General features: G+C 40.0%; 1 protein-coding gene across 5 annotated transcripts in view; it reads left to right on the top strand.

Annotated features, from left to right (window-relative positions):
- Window positions 1-20,833, top strand: part of evlb (Enah/Vasp-like b) — a 53,038-nt gene that overhangs the window by 21,461 nt on the left and 10,744 nt on the right. For 3 of the 5 annotated variants that reach the window (XM_069656089.1, XM_069656073.1, XM_069656065.1), the window contains exons 2-3: window positions 11,984-12,182; window positions 14,054-14,231. In XM_069656089.1, coding sequence (XP_069512190.1) covers window positions 11,984-12,182; window positions 14,054-14,231 — 377 coding nt within the window. The remainder of the gene's footprint in view (window positions 1-11,983; window positions 12,183-14,053; window positions 14,232-20,833) is intronic. The other 2 variants (XM_069656097.1, XM_069656081.1) reach the window with 1 other exon arrangement.

Genomic DNA, 20,833 nt, shown 5'->3' with positions numbered 1-20,833 from the left:
CTTAACTCCAGGGAAAGACTGATGGCTATCTCCTCTGTCAGGTCATCTGTGCTTAACGCTGACATTTACACAAGCACACAGTGAGCGAGTGTTTTTCCACACATATCAAACCTGTAACCTGATTCAGCCAAGGACAGGGTTATTTTTAGACTTTTCCTTTGCAAGTTGAACATTTTGGTTTGTTTTATAACAGTTTGTATTCGAGCCGGCGGGCTGTTTAAGAGTCTGCTGTCAGCGCAGCTTCATTTTTCTCTCTTCCGAGTCTTCTGTCTGTTTTTTACTCTCCCTGCTTCACTTTTTTCCCACCTCCTCCCTCCACCACCAAAACCTCAAATACGCAAGCAAGCTGCTTATGTAACCGGCCTGCACACCAGCCTGACAGTTTACTTTCCCCCGGACCATTTTTCACAGATATATGCATAAACATGCTTCTACGCATAAACATGCAATGATTTATACCATGGGACAGCAGCCCACGCATACACACACACTCACTGTAGGCTAATGCAGCCTGTGTAGAGGATTCAATGGGAGAAGTCTTTGGAAAATAAAGACTGTTGAAGACAGGTGGGTTCTTTCAGAGGGCATTTATCGCATGGGTCAGATTTTAAGATTACACTTTCACCACCAAAGTCTTCGTAGCAATCATCACTTAAACAAAGTCTCCATCAGTGGTATTCTGGTAGAGACATTATGGTTTTTCTTAATAATCGTTGCATCGTCTTTAACCACAATGTAAGAGAATCACTGCTCAAGTGGCCACAAATTACCTTCACTGATCCACAGGGGATGTACTGTAGTTGCCCTCATGAATGTTATTAGACTCATGATGAAGGAGTCGGGTCTGTTTTAAAAATGTGAAGTTGTAATTAATCTTGGCATACAGCCTTTTGTTTTAAATATTTAACTCTTAGTCCTTGTTTAAGATTGACTAAACTACATTGTCTGTACCCTACATCTTAACGAGACCAATTAAAATGTTTGCAGTTTTCAAATTGTAAGGGATACTTTCAGATCATTAAGATCGTTATGAGTATAGAAATTTGTATGCAGCAAATTTGGCCTTTAATGAACTCAGATACGAATCTGAACAAACCAGCCTACAACAAACACAATGAAGAAGATGCAGTCTCTTTCCTCCCCAGTAGAGCCAGGTGTGATGCTAGTTACCTTAAAAATCCCTTTAAATGTAATGATTGTAACGTGTAAAGTACGAGAAATTTGCATTTCTTCAAAAAATAAATTTCTTTACCAAAAAGATAATAAAATTTCTTGACAAATTTCTCTCAACAGCAGTGCAGTGCAATGCGTCTTTTTGAAACAGACACGAACTTACAAGCACATTGTCTTATTACAGCATCAGTGTTGAATGTTTTTTTTTTAACAGTTAAGTGCAAAACGGAACATTTCTTATGGCTCAGCCTAACCAGGAAGTGAAAATGTGAAGTAGGGGAGCATCACCAGAGCTAGTTGTTCAAATTCAATCAGTCAAATTTTATTTGTATGGCAGCAAATCATAACCAAAGTTATCTTAAGCCACTTTACAAAGAGAGAAGGTCTAGAACATACTCTTTTGTTTATATTATTAAGAGAGAGACCCAACATGAATCCACCATGAGCAGGGGTGAACTAGTGTTGCTAGCTAGCTAACAGCTAACATGCTATCCTACCTGGATGGTAGTGGTAGTCAGTCAAGTCACTATACATTAGTAAGCCTGGGGAGCTTCTACTCTCTCTGTACCGCACCATTAACTCTGGGAATGTACAACATTTCAATCATTTAAGAGTTACTGAGGTGGGGAACAAGCCGTTCAAGCTAACTGTCAGTTAGCAAGCTTGTTAGCTCATTAGCTTTTTATAGCTGTATTTTTGTTGCATTTTAGCAAATTCAGTGACTATGGAAACACTTAAGTCTAATACTCTTTCTTTACTTTACTATTAGTGACTTAAATTAGTTAGGGATATATATTGTAGTTATAGCTTAAAGCTTAAAAGCTTTTTTCCTTCCAAACCTATCATAGTGCTGCTGCCTGCTTTGACTGCAGACCCCCTTAGTTGTCCTTAAAGTGGACTTTTTCGTGCACTCAGAATACATGTACAACTTTACAAAGATTAGAAATAACAAGCTGCCTGAACATTTCTGCAGAGCAAACATGGCTGACATCCAACACTGAGAGCTCTAGTTGCACAAACACTGCAGCAGCAACAACTGGGACAACTCTGTGTCTCTGCTCGTGCATCTTCCTCCCTGCAGTCTGTCGACAGCAGATGAGTGTTTGTTTAGAGACTCAGATGGGAGCAGAAATTAACGCTATTTAACCAAAGTGGCTCCTAAATATGCCAACTGGCCCCTGTGGTTGGATTGCAGTGCCGGTTTAGCACAATTCATCCCATTTTGTTTGAAAGCTGAGGTTTAGCTCGGTCTGCTCATTGCTAATGTAGCTCTGCCTGGCACGCTCATAAATGTTTAAGCTGTCAGCTGTTCTTCTTCCTGCTTTATGCAGCTTTGATGTTTCATGCAGATGATGTTCACACGCGCAGAAATACACTCGTACGCATAAACAAGAAGTTTGTCGCGCTCCCCTTTTTGGATGCTTTGCAGGCAGAGGATTTTTCCATCGTGTTCCTCCTCGTGTATGAAAACAGAGAACATTTTGTGAAGAGTGAGACAAAAAGACAAACAATTTGTGGGTACGATTGTTCTGCCAGCTAACTCTCTGGATTTGGCTGTTCCCTCTCAGCAGCTGCATGCGGGGCACAAAGAGACTTTATGTGATCCGCGTGCCTCCTCTTTCATTTAACCACTAATGCAAACATGTAGGTGCAGAGTTACAAATGATGGTGAATCAGCAACAGACATGGACGAAAGTAAAGATTATTAAACCATAAGTCTGAATGCTTTTCCATCCTTTACTGATTTACTGCCTTCTTATTCACCTGTAGGGACTCAATGTACCAACATGTCCTTAAAAACAGATGAATGTGGCAGGAGAGAAGAGGAATAACTCAGACTCTCAGTCTGCTGAGCCGGCAGAACAGCACACAAGCGATATTAGCCAGGAGTGCGACAGCTAAATCTTACAGTCTGGGAATAATGGAGCTGCTCGTCTGGTCTCAAGGTCGCTGCTGTCGTGTGTGATGAGTGTGTCGAGGCTGAGAGAGGAGAGGAGTGTTGTTTTGGAAAATGAGAAGCAACAAATCAAGAGGAGATTCCAATAGTTGGTTTGCAAATGACGCACGTGTGTGTGCGTGTGTGTGTGTGTGTGTGGGTGCCAACATGCACACTTTGGATCTAACTCTTACCCAACAGATCACATAGATGGACGCACGTTTTTTATTTCAGAATACAAGCAGTGATTTCTTCCTTAACTGCCACACTGAAAGTCATCTCCCTGATGACGGGCACATCCATTTAGAGTACGCATGTGTGCCATACACTTACCAGACTTAGTGTCGTGCACAGCGTGGACAGTGAGTATTTTAAGAGGTGTTGTGTTTAAGTACATGTAAAGTCAGTTTTGACTTTTTTTTAACAACTAGTGCTTTTCACATGGAATAATGAATAGCTTATTATTAACTGTCTAATAGCTGTGTAATAACTAACACAATAGTACTATCTCTCAGCATGGCAGGTGGGCTGCAGCTCCGACCTTTCTGTAATCATCACAATGTCTCCCCAGTTTCCGTCTCTCAGGGTCATCAGGAGGTTTACTGTGTATAAACCTCTTGTTCTGGCCTCAGCAGCATCACTGGATCAGCTAATCCATCAAATCAGTTTAGGACATTTTTGATCCCCTAATGACCGCCGCTGCTGCCCACTGGCAGGTTTCCATTCAGGGAAGATATTGCCAGTTTGCTAGCTTGACTGTGTTATAGTGTAAAAAACGGATGTCTGCCTCTGACTGAAAACTGCAGACAAACAGATCAGGAGTTTGTCTGAAGCAGCTGGTTGAAGAAAGTCAACCTGTTCGCATCTCTTTTAATATCTCACAGTTTTTTTAACTTTGAACTGAGGAGTCTTTTCAGTCAAACAAACGCCTCACAAGGTTTATTTACAGAGTAGTATTCTATCATTTTCTTAAAATGCATAATCCTGACATAATGAGGGAGAAAAGCTGTTAGAAAGTGGCGCAGATGGCCTGGTGTACGTTGCTCAGTATCCCAGCATGCTTTGAGCAGCGAATCTGCCTCTTGAAATACACAATGAATGGGGGCGAATTTTTCGTCCGCGCGAGTTTGCGTTCAGTGCGTTCACACCGTAAACCAGTGCAGCCATGAAGTCAAGAGACACTTATTTACAGATTTCGAGCTTAAAACCAAAAACTACATCCAGAAATGATTGTCCAAACAGCGTCACGTCACAGCATCACAATAGCGACTACTTCTTTTGTCAGTCTTCCCCTCATTACCTGCTCCTCTGTATGTTTCAAAGATTGGTTTATTGATGGAAATCTTTTGTGCAAAGAGTGAGCATTTTTTTGTGTTTCAACACCTCATCTCAGTGCAGCAACTTGGACGTCAATTTTTGAAAATAACATCAATTTGTTGGCAGTTTTCACGTCCTTCCTTTCACCTCCTCTTGGAGGTGTTATAGAAAGCAAAGGGCAACAAAGAACAGGTTTGAAGGTGTCCTATATTCCAAAAGTACCTTACTTTTGATTGATTCTGTCTGGTGTATATATGGTTTTGTTTTAATTTAGCAATGTCTACCAAAAGATAAATTCTCATGTAACTAAATTTTCACTCGCTAACTATTTCCTCAATGCTAACATCCAAGGGTCAACCTTCACAAAGTACATCTGAGCTTGAGTTTTACAGCTTTGGTTGCCTTCGCAGTCGTCATTCACCCATAATGCAATGTATATGAACAATATGAATCTGTGATGTGAGTGTATACTCAAATCAGCATGCAGCAACGTATGTGTCTGCGCTTCTATTTCAGGCCGATCCTTCTTTGTTGTTAGCGCTCGGCTGCCTTGAGCTGGGAGGCCGCAGAAAATGGAGCAGCGCAGTAGCTCTGATGTTGTGATGTCTGCAGGGTGGTGTAAGAGCTGCTGCACGGACACACGGCCCTCTGACAGCACAGATTAGTGTAAGAGGCAGACTTGCGCTGACACGTGCAAACACTCAACACTGTGACAGGAGCGCGTTCAGAGAGACGAGCACAAACGCTCATGAGAGGACGCAGTGGCGGTAAAAGACTTTCCTACATAATGGTGCAATTACCAAAGTGACTCAGAGATATTAACTGACTGTGGCCTTCTGGCTGAGGCTCATTCATAAAAACATGCAGAAAAATGAATGAAAACTGCTTAAAAAGTCAGACATTTAATGCATTTTAAACAGATAAGCACTTTATTTGTCCCAGATGGAAAATCATTTCTCATAACGGCAATAATTTATGCAGAAATATGAGAATTTCCACCTTTCTTCCGCTGCAAAAACACCATTACCAAGCAGTTATTGTGCCAAATTTAAATTCCACCTCCCTCATCAGCAGCAGAGAGGATCAAAGTGCTAATTATGCCTCATGCTTCAGGGTTTTTTCTCTCTTCTGTGTGTATTTCCAACCCTAATTCTCTCTCCTCTGCACGGTTTCTACCTGGGTTTCCTCTGTGATTTGAAAGCGTATCCCTCTCCTCTGACGGCTCCCGGACGTGCTCTTCAAACCGGATCAGAGGAACGATGCTAGCGGAGTAAATTTAGTGCAGGCAGACAGGATGTTTGGCAGCGGGAATAGAGAGGGGAACGAAACGCTTTGACGATTTGACGCTGCTTAGGGGGAAGAAACAGCGTGACTGGTCCAGGTGTGAGCAGAACTGTGAGTACTCGGGAAACGAGTCTGACAACTTTTACTGGAGATTTCAGGGAAATGTGGCAGGATGTATTTTTATTTTTGTGTGAAGGAGAAGAGAACAATGGTGGAAGGATTTTGGGTGAAACAGGCATCCCATTAACCTTGCAATGACCTGAGACACAAACTAGAACAACTTAATGGTGGTGCTGTGTGTGTGTGTGTTTAAAAGAGGAAGATGGGGGAAAAGGCAGAAGCATTTGAGCAATAATTATTCTTTTCAACGAGCCGACATCAGCAGTGTGGTTGAATAATTCATGTGTTTATCATCTCAGACCTCATTAATGTGACCTTCAACAGACACACAGACCCATTAACTTAACAGGTTTCAATGCTGAGAAGCCAACGCAAAACATAGTGATGATGATAGTGTAATATTATTTTGTGTTTAAGTCATTTAAGCTACAAATCAGAGTGAACGAGCCACTCTGGGATTCTTGTTTAAAGAGTTCAGAAGTGTGAGACTGTTCAGAGTGAATCCATCACAGTCAGCAGCTGCAGAGATAAAAGCATTCACTTACACAACATCTATCATGCTTTTCTTGCAGTTGCTTGACATGCTCCCCGTCTTCACAAAAGACTGTCAGTTGCCCTTTGCGTCATTGTTGCAGTCAGTTGTGTGCAGTGCAAGCATCAGGATTCTTATAGACTTTGGGAAAGTGTGGATTTCCTGGTCTGCATAAATATTGTTGTGTAGTAGTATGTGTTTTCCCAGACTGAATCATGCTTTTGTTATCTTTGCATTTGCATATATACATGCCATCATTACAAATATTTAGCTTGTCTTAATATTTACGACTTAGCAACAAAGTAAACAGACTTTATGGATGCACTCATTGATGATTCCAACATGGCTATGAAGGGAACAATAATATTATATATATTGCCTTGAGTTTGGTTTGTGTTCAGACGGCAGCTTTTAGCAGTGGACCAAAAGTTTTGATGCATGAGGAGACTGCTTTCCACGTGGGAAAACTCCCTGAAGTTGACAAAGAGAGAGAGAGCACACTCCTGTTCATCTATTGCACAAAACATTTATGAGGGAAATATTTCAATTGGGATAGAAGCTTTATTATAATGTTGTGTTAAAATCAAAGTAGAGCAGTGGAGTCATCTTACTGCCTGTCTGTGTGGCGAAGTGTCAACATCTGTTAACAACCCACAATGCACAGGGGTTTTTTGCTTCCTATATTAGGTCCAGCTTTAAGTCATATTATGTTCTTACCTGAATCGAACCGGACCGTGATTTAGAAACTGACTGACTGAGTCCCATGTTTTCTGGCAGACCAGCGTCCGGTAGTTTGTTCCGCACGAGAGTTCAAATGTCTGTTCTCACCTGTCCAAACAAAAGTCTGGACCGCAGCTGTCAGGTCTGAATGCACCCTTCACCCTTTGAATGGCCACCCCTTTTTAATGGCCAGCAGGAGGCAAGATCACTGGTAGCAAACTGCATAAAAAGATGGACGACATGACAGCTTCCTAAAAGCCTCATGAAGCCCGCCTCCTCCATGTTAACAGATGGGACATGAGTTAAATTATAAAATCAAAATACACACCAAATAAATGTTTCTCAAACATGGTTTCTGTCATTATAGTTAGTTCTTCTCATGCTGATTTACATCCAAGTGTTCATTTTTCTGAGAAGTTTATTTTTAATTAGATATTTGATGCTGTAAAAAGCCGTCTGTTCCGGATTAGCAGAGCAGGAATGACGAGAGGAGACTTAACTAAAAGAATCACTACAGTCATTGAAGGTCCAATATCTGTAACGTCTGCTTCAGACCAACACAAAAAAGCTGTTCAGCTGTTCAACACGCTGGCGTGCGGGATCCTTGCTGTTTTTCTGTAAGTTAAGTGTGTGTTTTGGTTAGTGGAAGTGGCTACGCTATAGCTATGCTATTATGGCATCAATTCCGTACAATGAGAGCAAATGGAGACCCGTCTATATATCTATATTTACAGTCATTGGTAGCAAATAGTAGTCTGATTGTATGAAAGCAGATGAGAAAATGACCCTACTCCTCGGTTGATTTATTACCTCAGTAAAAATTGTCCTAATGAGTTTATGGTTTTAATCATAGTTTCAAGTCTTCTTCAATACAGCATGATTAATTTTAATTAATTTAGTAAATAATGGTCCAATTACGACTAAAATTGACGATAAAACAGGTACTGCTTTAGGGCGTGGCTACCTGTGATTGACAAGTCGCTACCAAGACTTCTGGTTCCAAAAAAACAAGATGGCGACGGCCAAAATGCCAAACACGGCGCTTCAAAAGTGGGGTGTGCGAACCAATAGGTAATAGTACTTTGGATACGTTCACTTCTTTTATACAGTCCATGAGTCTGATGTAGAATATGATCTGAAAAATCTGAGTCTTGAAAAGTGGATTTTTTAAAAGGCAAATGTTATTACCAATTGCTCTCTCAAGGTCATATTGGGATGTTGGGATGTTTATAGTCATTCAGAGATGAAGAAAGCTGAATTCTAATGTAACAGCTTCAATGCTATGAATCCAAGAAAGTAACCAGAATGTGCTTCATCATGCAAAATGGCTTCTTTAGACGTAAGGACAGAGCTTTAATAGTGACTGAGCCTCTTTCACACTTGTGTGTCCTCATTCTGCTCTGTGATTGGACGTTTCTGTGTAAATGATTGGAGGAGACGATTCCTCAGCAGCTCTCTGAGATTTCTCTGTCTGTCCCTGTCAGCTTGAATTTACTGAAGCTCTGACTCGCCATGAACACACCAAAAAGGATGGCATTTAGAGTGTGTGTGTGTGTTTATGTGTGTGCTTGAGTTCCAGCTTGTGTGCTGTCAAGGTAACTTCAAGGAGCTGATTTATTCATGTCCTGCGGAGCAATTGTTAATTTTTCAGCGAGTGTGACGTGAAGCGCTCTACACTACACTTCTGTTTTTGTGTGCATGTGCATGTATGAGTGTGTGTTTGTGTGTCCCATAACTGTCAGTCATAAAAAAAACGCCTCAGCTCCTTCACAGCTCCTCTCTTTCTCTCTCTTTTCCCTCCACCACTCCCTCTCCTTCTCCCTGTCTCCTCTGTTTTTTCCTGCTCGAGTCTCTTTTAGCTCGAGAGCCTCATTTATTCATGCTTCTGGGCCCTCTATGCCATTTCCAGCTAGTCGCCAAGAACTCCTTTTGAAAAATTAACAGAGTCGACAAGTTAAAGACAATAAATTAAACACATCATTGCCCTGCTGCTGCTCGGGCGGGTTTCAAGTGTGTGCACATTGAAACCGCTAACGCGTGTGCAGAGAGTAACACTCAACCTGGGAGAGTTATTTTAATCTCCACTTTAAAATGTATTCAGTGGAGTATTATATGGATTTTTTTTCCACTTCATTTTGTTAGTTGATGGTTTCTGGTCCTACACGTTACAGCTGCTTCCCACTGCTCTCCTTTCAGTGTGCTTTGAAGTGAAAGAGAGGGAAAGCTGGTGTTATTCATCTATTAGCCTGGTGCTGTGTTTTCATGAATGCTCCAGAAATTAGAAACACGTTGCATTCGATGCTACAGTATATGAGCCCAAGTCAGGAACAGTAGTTAGCATATCTCCTCCTGTAGGCTTCAGTGAGGAATGCTATGAGGCATTTGCTATTTCAACATTTTTAGGATTAGCTCATTAGTTTATTAGCAGACACTTCGAAAACAATCTTGACACCACTTTCATGTACTTCATGTGTGAAAGCTAGAGCCTCAAGGCTCCACTTTGTACTATGTTTTTTTAATCAGAAGTAAGCTAACAAGAATGTAGCAAGAGTCCACAGTCATGCTAGCAGCTCTGTCATGAGGTGTCATCAAGCTAACATGCTTACAATGACAATGTTAACATGCTAATGGTAAGCAGGTGTATGGTTACCATCTAAGTGTAGCAAAGTGTGCTAACATTTGGTAATTAGCATTAAGTGTCCATGCCATCTAGATGCTAGTCTTATGTTTGCATGATATGCACCTTATTCACAGTGATTTCTGCCAGCCTTTCTTGTGTGGCTAACAACACTTAGTGACTTCAGAGGCTTTTATATGTCGGGACTATTTCTTGAGGAAAACAACTGTGTATCCAGAAGTACTTAAAGGCAGTTTTATCTGTTTTACTGCTGCTTTCAGTCTCCTTGTCAAGCTAAGTTACTTGTGTAGCCTCCAGCTCCACAGCTAGCCATGCAGCTAGCGTGGCTGAAAATATATTTTTTTGTTCTGGTGTTTTAATTATTGGAACTATTTTATATTTTATTTTCAATCATGTTATCTTTGAAAAAATACTTGTAGGGTTTTTTGGGTAAAATTGTACAGAACCAGGCTAGCTGTTTCCTGCTGCTTTCAGTCTATATGCTAGGCTAAGCTTATTGTGTCCAGGCCCCAGTGTTCCTAGCCTACAGACATGAGAGTATATATACTAACTGTACTTTATGCTGCATTAACACTGAACTGTACAAGCCAAGACTTTTCCCTCCCTCTCTGTTTTTTCTCCCCTTCTCTTCTCTGACGCAGCTCTTTCACTCGGCCTTGGGGGTCGATCCTCTAATTTTAGCTCGGCAAACAGGCAAAGACACAGATGGGACGCTTCTCGTTAATCTCATTTGCAATTCAAATTGTTTCTCTGTTCCTCCTCCGTGTGTTTTCTCCTCATTTCTCATATACATCCAGCTTGGTCATCTCTTTTTCCCTTCACTCTGTGGTGATTCAGCGTGTGCCTTCTGTCTTTTAAACACATGGAGAAGGTCAAGAAACACTGCTCTTGTAATGAACAGTGCTGCAATATACTGCAGCCAGTGTGTGTATGAATGTGTGCGAATGTGAGCTTCACTGTGCTTATAAATGCAGTCAGATGTGAGAGCATGCAGACTCAACACTGGGGGCCACACACGCACGTGGGCACACACACACACACACATTAGTATTGCCTCTCATTAAGAACATCAACAGATGCTGGACAGGCGCTTGATTACATTTGGATTAGACTCTTAGTGTAACAAAGGATTAGGAGACTGAGTTGATGCGTATTTACCATAATTATCTCATTTACATCCTCAGACATCAGTCACTACTGTTAAAGGTTCATTTGACCTTAAATATACTTTTAAAAACCTTGTATTTATTGGACTGTTTTGTTGATTGCTGGACTTATTATTTCAAATATAAAGTTTGCTGAATTCAGACAAAAAGAAGAGAATTTACTTCACTTGATCGTTGCTTTTGAGACTGAACAGCTTTTTGGTTTGCAACCCCTTTATAATAACTTTAAATGGGGGGTATTATGCTCATTTCAAGCTTCACATTTCACTCTGTGATACCTGTGGAGTAGCTTAGCATAATTTACAGTTAAAAAAAATCTTTCTCACACTGGTGCTCTGTGCAGGCCCTCATACATTCTGCCTGAAACCACCCACTCTGTCCCTTTAAGAAACCCCCGCCCCTTTGTGACGTCACAAAGTGCAGCGTGTAGAAAAAACTGTGTGAAACCTGACGTTCACAGCAGCCTGCAGACTGAGCTGAGAAGCCTGGGGATTACTCCAACATACTTTTACCTACAGATTTGAAACTTTAACCCCAGATTTGAAACTAATACCCCCTCTTTACACCTCTTAAAGCTTTGTTTTCTTGGGAAGAAGTTGTGCCCCCTTACACCAAAGGACGATTTTTTTCTCATGACACTGTTTTCCTTGAATAATGAGAGACAACTTTTGTATGTATTTTACTATGTTTGTCTTTTCCATTTTCCTATTCTCTTAATTTTCTTGCAATCTCTGCTTGGAGTTATCAGCACTCTAAATATGGCTGTGTGTGGATACTTTGCTGAATCTGTACCTGACCCACATACAAGATGTGCACATAAATCCCCTTAAATAAAGTCACATCTCATTGTGAACATTTTATGTGCATCTTCATTTGCGGTCAGTGTCGGCTGAGTGCTAAAACATTCATAGAACTAGAAGCCTAACTAAATACATTTACTTACAAAGAGTTACAACCACAACTCATGTTGCTGTCACTCATCTGTGACTAATGTTCTCTTCACCTACATGCACGCTACACAGCAGCTAAATGCACTCTTTTCTCTGAGTCTGCTCACACTAAACTCTCTCCCTCCTCTCTCTCCTTCTCCTCCTCAGTGAGCAGAGTATCTGCCAGGCGCGGGCCTCCGTCATGGTCTACGATGACACCAGTAAGAAGTGGGTGCCCATCAAGCCTGGACAGCAGGGATTCAGCCGCATCAACATCTACCACAACACTGCCAACAACACGTTCAGAGTGGTGGGCGTCAAACTGCAGGACCAGCAGGTAACAGACAGAGGACTACAACATGCTGCTGTGAGTCTTACTGTACAAAGTTGGGGGAATTTATGCTGTTTTGTCACCAGAGAGATTTCATCGGGTTGTTGGAGGATTGCAACACAAAGAACAGTCTTGAGTTTTCTTTTGAAGAGACAAAATCACTAAAGCAGAGTATTATAAAAGTAAAGTAGTGTTTGAAACAGAAAAGGGTGCTTGTGAAAACCGAAGAAGCCTATCACGTGTTTGTAATGAAAGTCTGTTTGTTTGTTCACGATCCTGTAGTGTTTCTAGTCTTTTAGTAGCACTAATGCTTCTCAACTGTGACCCTTCACATTATTACTCATCTATTTTTCCATGTGTGATTTGTTTATGTAACAATAATGACACACAACACCAATCAAACAGGATTTGAGCTGGAAACAACAAAGACTGAAAATAGAGTGAAAAAGACAAAGATCCATAAAAGGGGCCGTTTCCTTTGTAGTTATAAACATCAAGATTTTCATGTTATGAAATCCCATTTAAGAATATTTGTGGTGTACCATGTATTGTATATAGTGTTCATGTATTTCACTGATTATCTCCCTATATATGTTTTTGTTTGTTGTGGCGGAGGCTGCCATGTCCATGCTGGATTCAGATACCTAAGCAACACAGTGAAAATCTAAAATCTACATTCCCCTGAATTTGGTCAGACTGGTTTGATATTATTTACATTTAAACTCTGATAAACTATTTTAAAAGCAAATACTTAAAACAACATGAAATTTCCACATTCAAACATAATTTCAAAGAAGTTTTATTGGTAAAAAAAATGCTGATTAAAGAAGACGTATGTATGAAATAGCCAAAATAAAAACACACCAATACTTTTTAATGTATAAGATGTTTTATTCTACAGTAAGAATGACACATTTGGGCATATAGACTCAAGTTTTCAGACAAAAAAAAGGTAACAGAAATGTTAAAAACTAAGAGAAAAAGGCTTGAAATGTATCTGTGTAGCATTTACTTTTTCCTGTTAAAAAATGGTCTAAAAAAGTGTTCATGTCCTCAATAAGTACGAGAATACAAAAACATTAGGGGTGGGACAAAATATTGATACAGGAATATATCATCGTCCTGACTCGTGGCTGGTGCAAAATATCAATATTTTAATTTAAAATATACGGCGCTGTAAACAGATTTCCCTGCGATTTTGACTCACCGCGTCACTACTTCATGACTCCTCATGGTGGCGCTTATGACATGAATGAAGGTAACGTGAACGGAAATTAATTGGCCGGAGAAGAAGTTAATTATCAGCTATCGTGATGTATCAATATATGATTGTCTTGGAATATATCAATTATTGCAGAATCCCTGTATTGCGATATCATCATTATCGTGGGCCAACGTATCGCGTGTTGTATCGCGAGTTTCCCTGCGATTCCCACTCCTAGACAAAATAATGTGATGTCCTGTGATAATTTCAGTTATTAGCTATTGCAAAAAAAATAATAACCAGCAGTATTTGTACCACCTTGTTTAATCAAAATGTAGCGAATGATGTAAGAATCATTAAAGATATTAAAGTTGATAAATCTATAGGCCTTTACCGGCCGTGCTGTTTATGAACACTGACTGTGTCTTTTCTGTCTCTTAAATAGAGCCAATGACAAAATACAAATAATAAAATCCTCTTGAACACAGAGGAATCAATTCTCCAACATTTATTTTTCTTCCACTAACACAACAGAGTTATAAGAACTGTGTTTACGCTGTGTTTCTTCCCCAGCCTGTCGTTGTTCATCACCTTCAGATAAAGAATAAAAACAGCTCTTTAAGATAAATCCTCCACAGAGACAAATCTGTTTACAGTGTTCATAACTAAACTACATCTCTCTCCTCTTCCTCGTCTCTCTCAGGTGGTTATAAACTACTCCATAGTGAAGGGCCTCAAATACAACCAGGCCACGCCCACTTTCCACCAGTGGAGGGACGCCCGGCAGGTCTATGGCCTCAACTTTGCCAGCAAGGAGGAGGCGACCACCTTCTCCAACGCCATGCTGTTTGCGCTCAACGTGCTCAGCGCTCAGGATGGAGGTCAGTTTACCCCCCAGTGCATCACACGGACAATTTGGTTTTAACTTACATGACCAAACCTGGCAAAGAAAGAGAGTCATAATAATATTTTTTTATAATCTTCCAGAAATGATAATCACACTCTTAAATTGTGAATGCAGTTCTTTACAAACTCAGCCAAATGTTAATACGGTACGTATCAATAATGCAGCAGAGATTCAGAGTGCAGCAGGAAGCCACTGATTGACTGACAGTGATTCAGACTGCTGCTGAAATGTCACGCATCCTGTCTTACACTGGAGCTACTTTCTCCTACATGTTGGACATTAGTTTCTAGTTTATGTCTTCACTATTAAATAATATATTTTATAAGCTATGTGAGACTTATATTAGACTACACACTTTTTTTCTGGCCACAAAGCAACTTAAGTTGTACAACTTCACTATGTAGATGAAGTTACAGCATGCAGAGTAAATTGATCCGATGCAGAGGTACTTGTGCTGATGTTTCACAACTCTGACTTTAGAATGGTTCATCGTACTGAACAACATACTAAGTTAAAAGTGGGAGAAAACATTGCACATACGGAAAAGTACACAAAAAACTTGATGTGTGATGCTGAAAGTAGCTGTAATACTGTGTTACATTATTAGTGGTGATAGTATACTACAACCAAAATTCCCAAAGAATAGGGACGCTGTGTGAAATGCAGTGTAGTGACCAAGTCATCTTTGCTCAAGTCCCAAGCAAGTCTCAAGTCATTCTTTCTTGGGCAAGTCAAGTCAAGTCAAGTCGAGTCCTTAGTTAAGGCAAGTCCAGTCCCAAGTCAAGTCACTTTTTTTCCACTCAAGATCCAGCACTCTTACCTGTAGTATCCAGTCTTTATAAAGAGAAAAGACAAGGTATTAGTAGCCCCTAATAATAATGATATTATTGGCCACTTTATATAACCTGTTCAAAAAGTATGACAATGAGGGGCGCTGGTTTGGCTCGGTTGGTAAAGCAGGCGCCCCGTGCATAGAGGCTACAGTCTTCATTTCACTGATCGCAGGTTCGACTCCCGGTCTGCCGATCTATTTGGTGCATGTCATCCCCCACTCTCTGCTCCCCACATTTCCTGTCTCTCTTCGGCTGTTCTATGAATAAAGGCAAAAAGCCAAAAAATAATCTTAAAAAAAAAAAAGTATGACAATGAATTGTATCTGTATTATAATTATAGATATTCGGTGTAGTCATAGCAAAAACAAATAGCTTATTTATTTAATATTCCCTATCACTTTTAAAGAGTGAAATACTGACAGATAGACAACGTCAAACGCAAAACAAATAACTTAAATTTCGTTCAATCCCAAAAGTATTCCCTTTCATACATATAAAATATTCCCCATCACGGAGGTCTTGGATGTTGCATGTTGCCATAGCGAGGAGTTTGACTGACAGCCAGTCATCCTATCATGACAATCACATCCCAGGGAGCTTTTTGAGTCGTCCGAACATGACTCCCAGTTTGCGCTGCGTACATACTTGATAGTTAGACAGAAACTTGACAACATTGAATTTTATCATTTTATATTTAACAGCGAACATTCAAAGATATGAACACACGCAAGTCATCCAAGTCATCATGCCTCAAGTCAAGTCGAGTCTCAAGTCACTTATGTTTTGTCAGGTCAAGTCGGAAGTCATCATCGAGTCCACATCTCTGGAAAAATGAATAAAAAATTGCAGTCATCCAATTCAAAATTAGTGCATATTATCAAGAAACAAGTAAGTTTGTCAGTTCAAAGATTAAATCTGTCTTTGTGCTGTTAGCAATATTCTAGCATTAGTGGTGGTGGTAATGGGCGTAGAAGAAGTGTAGGGGTACAAATGTCCTTGCAGTAGTTTATTCAATTTGAGAATGTAATAATGATAACAATTTATGTAAAAAAAATGTTTCCAATTTGAAAGACAAATTCAAAGTGCTCCTGTAGTTCTCATAAACATCTGACCTCAGTGTGCTTTTCAACAACTTTGATCTACACTTGAGATGTGCAATACTTTAAATATGAGGGCCAGAGAGCTGCAAATCGAACAGTCTTTACATGGTCCCCCTACAAGACGTCTAATTAGACAAAATAAGTGAAAGAACCTCTGTAAAGGCCTAAAAGTCGTCTTGTGTTCCCTGTTTGTTCTTCAACAGTCTTCAGTATTACAGCTGGAGAAGCTTTGTTTTGACTCCTAGTCCCCTCTGCTGGGCACTTTGGAAAGTAAATTACAACACAGCATCACCAGCCAATAATAATTTAAGATGCAGGAAGCCTCTCAAGTGAGACAGTTGTTTCAAAAAACTGAAAGTAATATCTGCTATACATTTTTTATTTTGACCTGTAGTGGTAAAAAAACACACCATTGTTTATGTTATTGGTTCCACCGACATTAAAACGTCTCCTGTGAAAAAAGGGTCTATTTAAAGACTTCCTGCAGTGGTGAATATAAATAAAAAACAGGCAATTGTATCCTTATGAACTCTGTTATTGCACCAGCGAGTGTATCAGAAAGAGAGAGACAGACATGTATAAATTGGGTGTAATAAAGTGAAAGAAGGAGAGACTGAGGGGCAGAGTGAGTCTCACAGCTTCAGTCATTATTCGAGCAGCAGCAGCAGCAGAGAGTCTCCCCCTGCAGACCCTCCAGCCTCTTAATTAGAGTGAGTCATTGAGAAGTTCTCCCTCGGGTCCCGTGCTAGAGAGCAGATCTTTTCATCTGCTTAATAACACGGGACCGAGAACAAAGAGGCTCGAGTGACAGCAGCCAAACACAAGAGCACAAACACACTAGAGGAGGACACACACACACTGAAAGATAGTCAGACTGATATAGCGGCGCTTTAATGCCACCAGCTTCATATAATACAGCTGTGACTCTGCTGCATAGACAGAGATACAATCAAGACTCTCACACACTCAAACTCTGAGTACAATGAATATCAGCTTTCGTCTTCATGTGTGCGTTCGTGTGAAAGAAAAAGAGGAGTGTGTCTTCTCCTTTACAAAAGATTGCTAAAGATCTGAATTTGAGACACATTCCCACTTTGTAAACCAAAGATCAGGATGATGTGTGATTCTCCCACGACTGTAAGCCAGTGTGCTGCCCCCTCTAGTGGTAAGAAGGTCACAACCTGACCTTTTGTCCTCAGTGTTCACATATTGGAGCACAGAGTAAATTCAGTAGATTGTGGTGGGATTAATGGGCAATAAACATTTAGATACTTCATCAACAGATGAAGGGAAATTAACTCTTTAATTGAGTAAATATAACAAACAATTGCTGGTTACAGCCTCACAAGTATGAAAAATAGCATTTTCTGTTTTACATTATTCCAAATTATAGGATATTTTTGCCTATAAATAAATTATATGATCCAATTTTTAGACATATTTAAATTGTCCAACAAATTATGATGGGTATACACTTATTTATTGCCTTTAATAAAGTAACTGAGTCATTGTTTATTTTTCAGAACAGACTGAGATTCACCGGCTGTTTGAAGCTCTCTATTCTATCTCACAATCCTCCTTAGTAAATAACATTTGAATAGATACATAGGAGTGAAAATGTCTACTTTTCTGACCACTTTTTTTTGGGGGCCAGGTTTAGCTCAATGACTGTGTATAAAGATGGACGACACATCTCCATCTACTCTAATTGAAGCCAAAATAGCCCCCGTGATAGGCGCTGCCAGTAGAGATCGGCAGGTGGAACCGCCATAGCCACTTCCACTAACCAAAACACACTTAAATTACCGAAAAAAACCCAGCAAAGATCCCGCAAGTCGGCGTATTTAACAGCAGAACAGCTTCTTGTGTTGGTCTGAAGCAGACGTTCACAGATATGTAAACTTCAATGACTGTAGTGATTGTTTTAGTTACGTCTCCTCTCGCCGTTCCTCCTCTGCTCTGCTAATCAGGAACAGATCGGCTGCAGGTTTCGTATTTGTCAACAGATCTGTCAATCATCCTTTTTACAGCATCAAATAACTAATTAAAAATTAACTTGTCAGAAAAATGAACACTTGGACGTAAATCAGCATGATAAGAACTAACTATAATGACAGAAACCATGTTTGAGAAACATTTATTTGGTGTGTATTTTGATTTTATAGTTTGACTCATGTCCCATCTGTTAACATGGAGGAGGCGGGCTTTATGACCTATACTGCAGCCAGTCAGCAGGGGGCGATAGAGATGTTTTGGGAGCTGTCAGGTGGTCCATCTTTTTATACAGTCTGTGGTTTAGCTTAGTTGGTAGGGCAGACGTCCGATATACAGACGATATAAGACGTTGCAGCATTGGCCTCTTGGTGCATCCAAGGTATCGTCCCCCAGTTCTCTCTTCCCTGTATTTCCTGTCTCTCTTTGGCTGTCTTCGCCAATCAAGGCAAAAAGTCCACAAAAAATTATGTAATAAAAATGATTTCATTTTATTACCTTGGAAAAAGTAGCTGACATAAGGATTTATCAGTGCATCTTTAGCAGCCCGTTTTAATCAGCTCTAAGTGTTTGACCCCTGGCTGCTAAAGGTCAACTTTCAGTGAACAACACATCGAGTCACATTTTAATTTGATATCTTACTGAACTATCTGTATGTACGAGGCTCTATCTGAACCAGAGATGCCCGTGTATCAGCTCGCTCTGATGTTTGCGTGCGTGTGTGTGTGTATGTGTGTCTGTGTGTGTGTGTGAGTGAGTGGCATTAGGCCGCGCAGCCTACAGACAAACCCGACCTTTTGAAACATTAACCAGAGATGCTCGCTGCGCTGCTGCTGCCTGGAGGTGTGGGTTACAAGAAGATGACAGATGATACTGAGGCTGGGTGGAGGAGGGGAGTAGAGGCAGGCAGGTGAGGAGAGAGAGAGAGACAGAGAGGGAGGTGATGGAGGAGGGGGAGGACGGGGCAGCTGAAGGCGAGAGATGGTGAGCAGGGAGTGGGTCTGTCAGTGCCTCTGCGTCTGCTACAGCCGCTTCCTCTTCTTCAGCATGTCATGTAGGTACAAACGCTCTCTGTGTGTGCCTCAAAGTCTGCATGGAGGTAATTAGTTTCACTTTGTGTGTGTTTAAAGTTTGTGGTGTGTGGCTCATTGATGGGTCAGTTTAATAACTTCTTAGTGGAGGCCAAAGTCACTTTTTACCATAGAAAATATGAACTGAAATATATCACTGAAGTAAAAGTAGGTTGAATGTTTTCTTACCTTTTTTTCTGCTAAAAGAAAATGTTTACATCCAACTTAAGTAACAGTAAAATTATTGAGTTCTACTAAGTAGACAGAAAAATGCTTCCCTGATGGTTATGGCTTTCAAAAAGTTGAAAGGACAGTGTTCAGACATTATTTTACATTCAAAAGTATAACTTACAAAATAAGGTGCTCACAATTTTATCTTCTTTGTGGTTTGACAGTTAGCAACGCTTTTCTGACTCTAACTGAGATTTAACAACATTCAAACTCTTCAATAAATGAGATTTCAATTGGACAAGTGACACTGAGTACAAATATAAGTAAAAGTGAATTTTTTGCTTCAAACAGTTGCTGCAAAAACTTTTCTTTACCTTTAAAATTTTCAAGCAACAATGCAACATTACACCTCTGTGTGTCTTTATATGTAGATTAGTTCTGGAACAATTTGTCAATTAATTCATCTCCAGGGAGGGAATTGACGATTTGATAATTAATTTATATTTATATATATAGTTTACCAAGGAGAAATGCTATTCTTTACACTTAGAAAATAAGAATATCGTATTAATAATAATATAATTTATATCGTTGTATATTAGATACATCTGGTTTTTAATTGTTGGTCCGACTAATTTCCGATACGATAACATAGAATTCTAATACTAGACAGCTCCAAAAATACAGAACAAAATTAGACAAATACAAAAAACAACTTGAATATACGTGAAAATATAAAATATAAAGTGTATTTGTTAATGCAAAAGAGACGGTGCCTAATAGAAAAACAATATTACAATGAGTAATCTACAATAATAATCAAAAAGTGATGGTGGGAATTAACAGTATCATTGACGGTAGTAAACACTTGCATTACACAAGATTATGAATTTAAATTCAGCACATCATATAGAATGTAATTGTTTATAATAATTAAGAAAAGTTTATATTGGTCCTGATACTAAAAGTTAAAGTAGTGTTGCAGATGGTGCTATAAATAAGTGGAAGTATGACCCCTGATATTGGAAGTGATATTGGACATGATATAGCCTGATATTGGTAAATGGACTTTACTTACAGAACACTTTTCTAGTCTTCAGACCACTTAAAGTGCTTTTACACTACCTGTCACATTCACCCACATGGCAAAGGCCTAAGTGCCAATCACCAATCAGGACTCTGTGCCCATTCATACCCCCGCAATTCGGGGTTCAGAAAAAGTCTGCTGGTAGGTAAATCAGTTGAGTATTTGCAGGTGTTTGAAGTTGTAGAGTGGGTTGTATCTGATAGTAGGTATGAGTCAGGTCTGTTGTCATCCTGCTATTTTTGGGTGTCTGTTACTTGATCAATGGCGGCCATTAGCACCGTCGGCTGGCAGGAGAGTCACTTCCATCAGAGACGGGAGCAGTG

The sequence above is a fragment of the Semicossyphus pulcher genome, unplaced genomic scaffold (genome assembly GCF_022749685.1).
Source record: "Semicossyphus pulcher isolate SPU_LCO1_2020_fin unplaced genomic scaffold, fSemPul1.0.p SCAF_11, whole genome shotgun sequence".
Lineage (NCBI taxonomy): Eukaryota > Metazoa > Chordata > Actinopteri > Labriformes > Labridae > Semicossyphus > Semicossyphus pulcher.
This window is presented reverse-complemented; position numbering and strand designations above follow the sequence as displayed.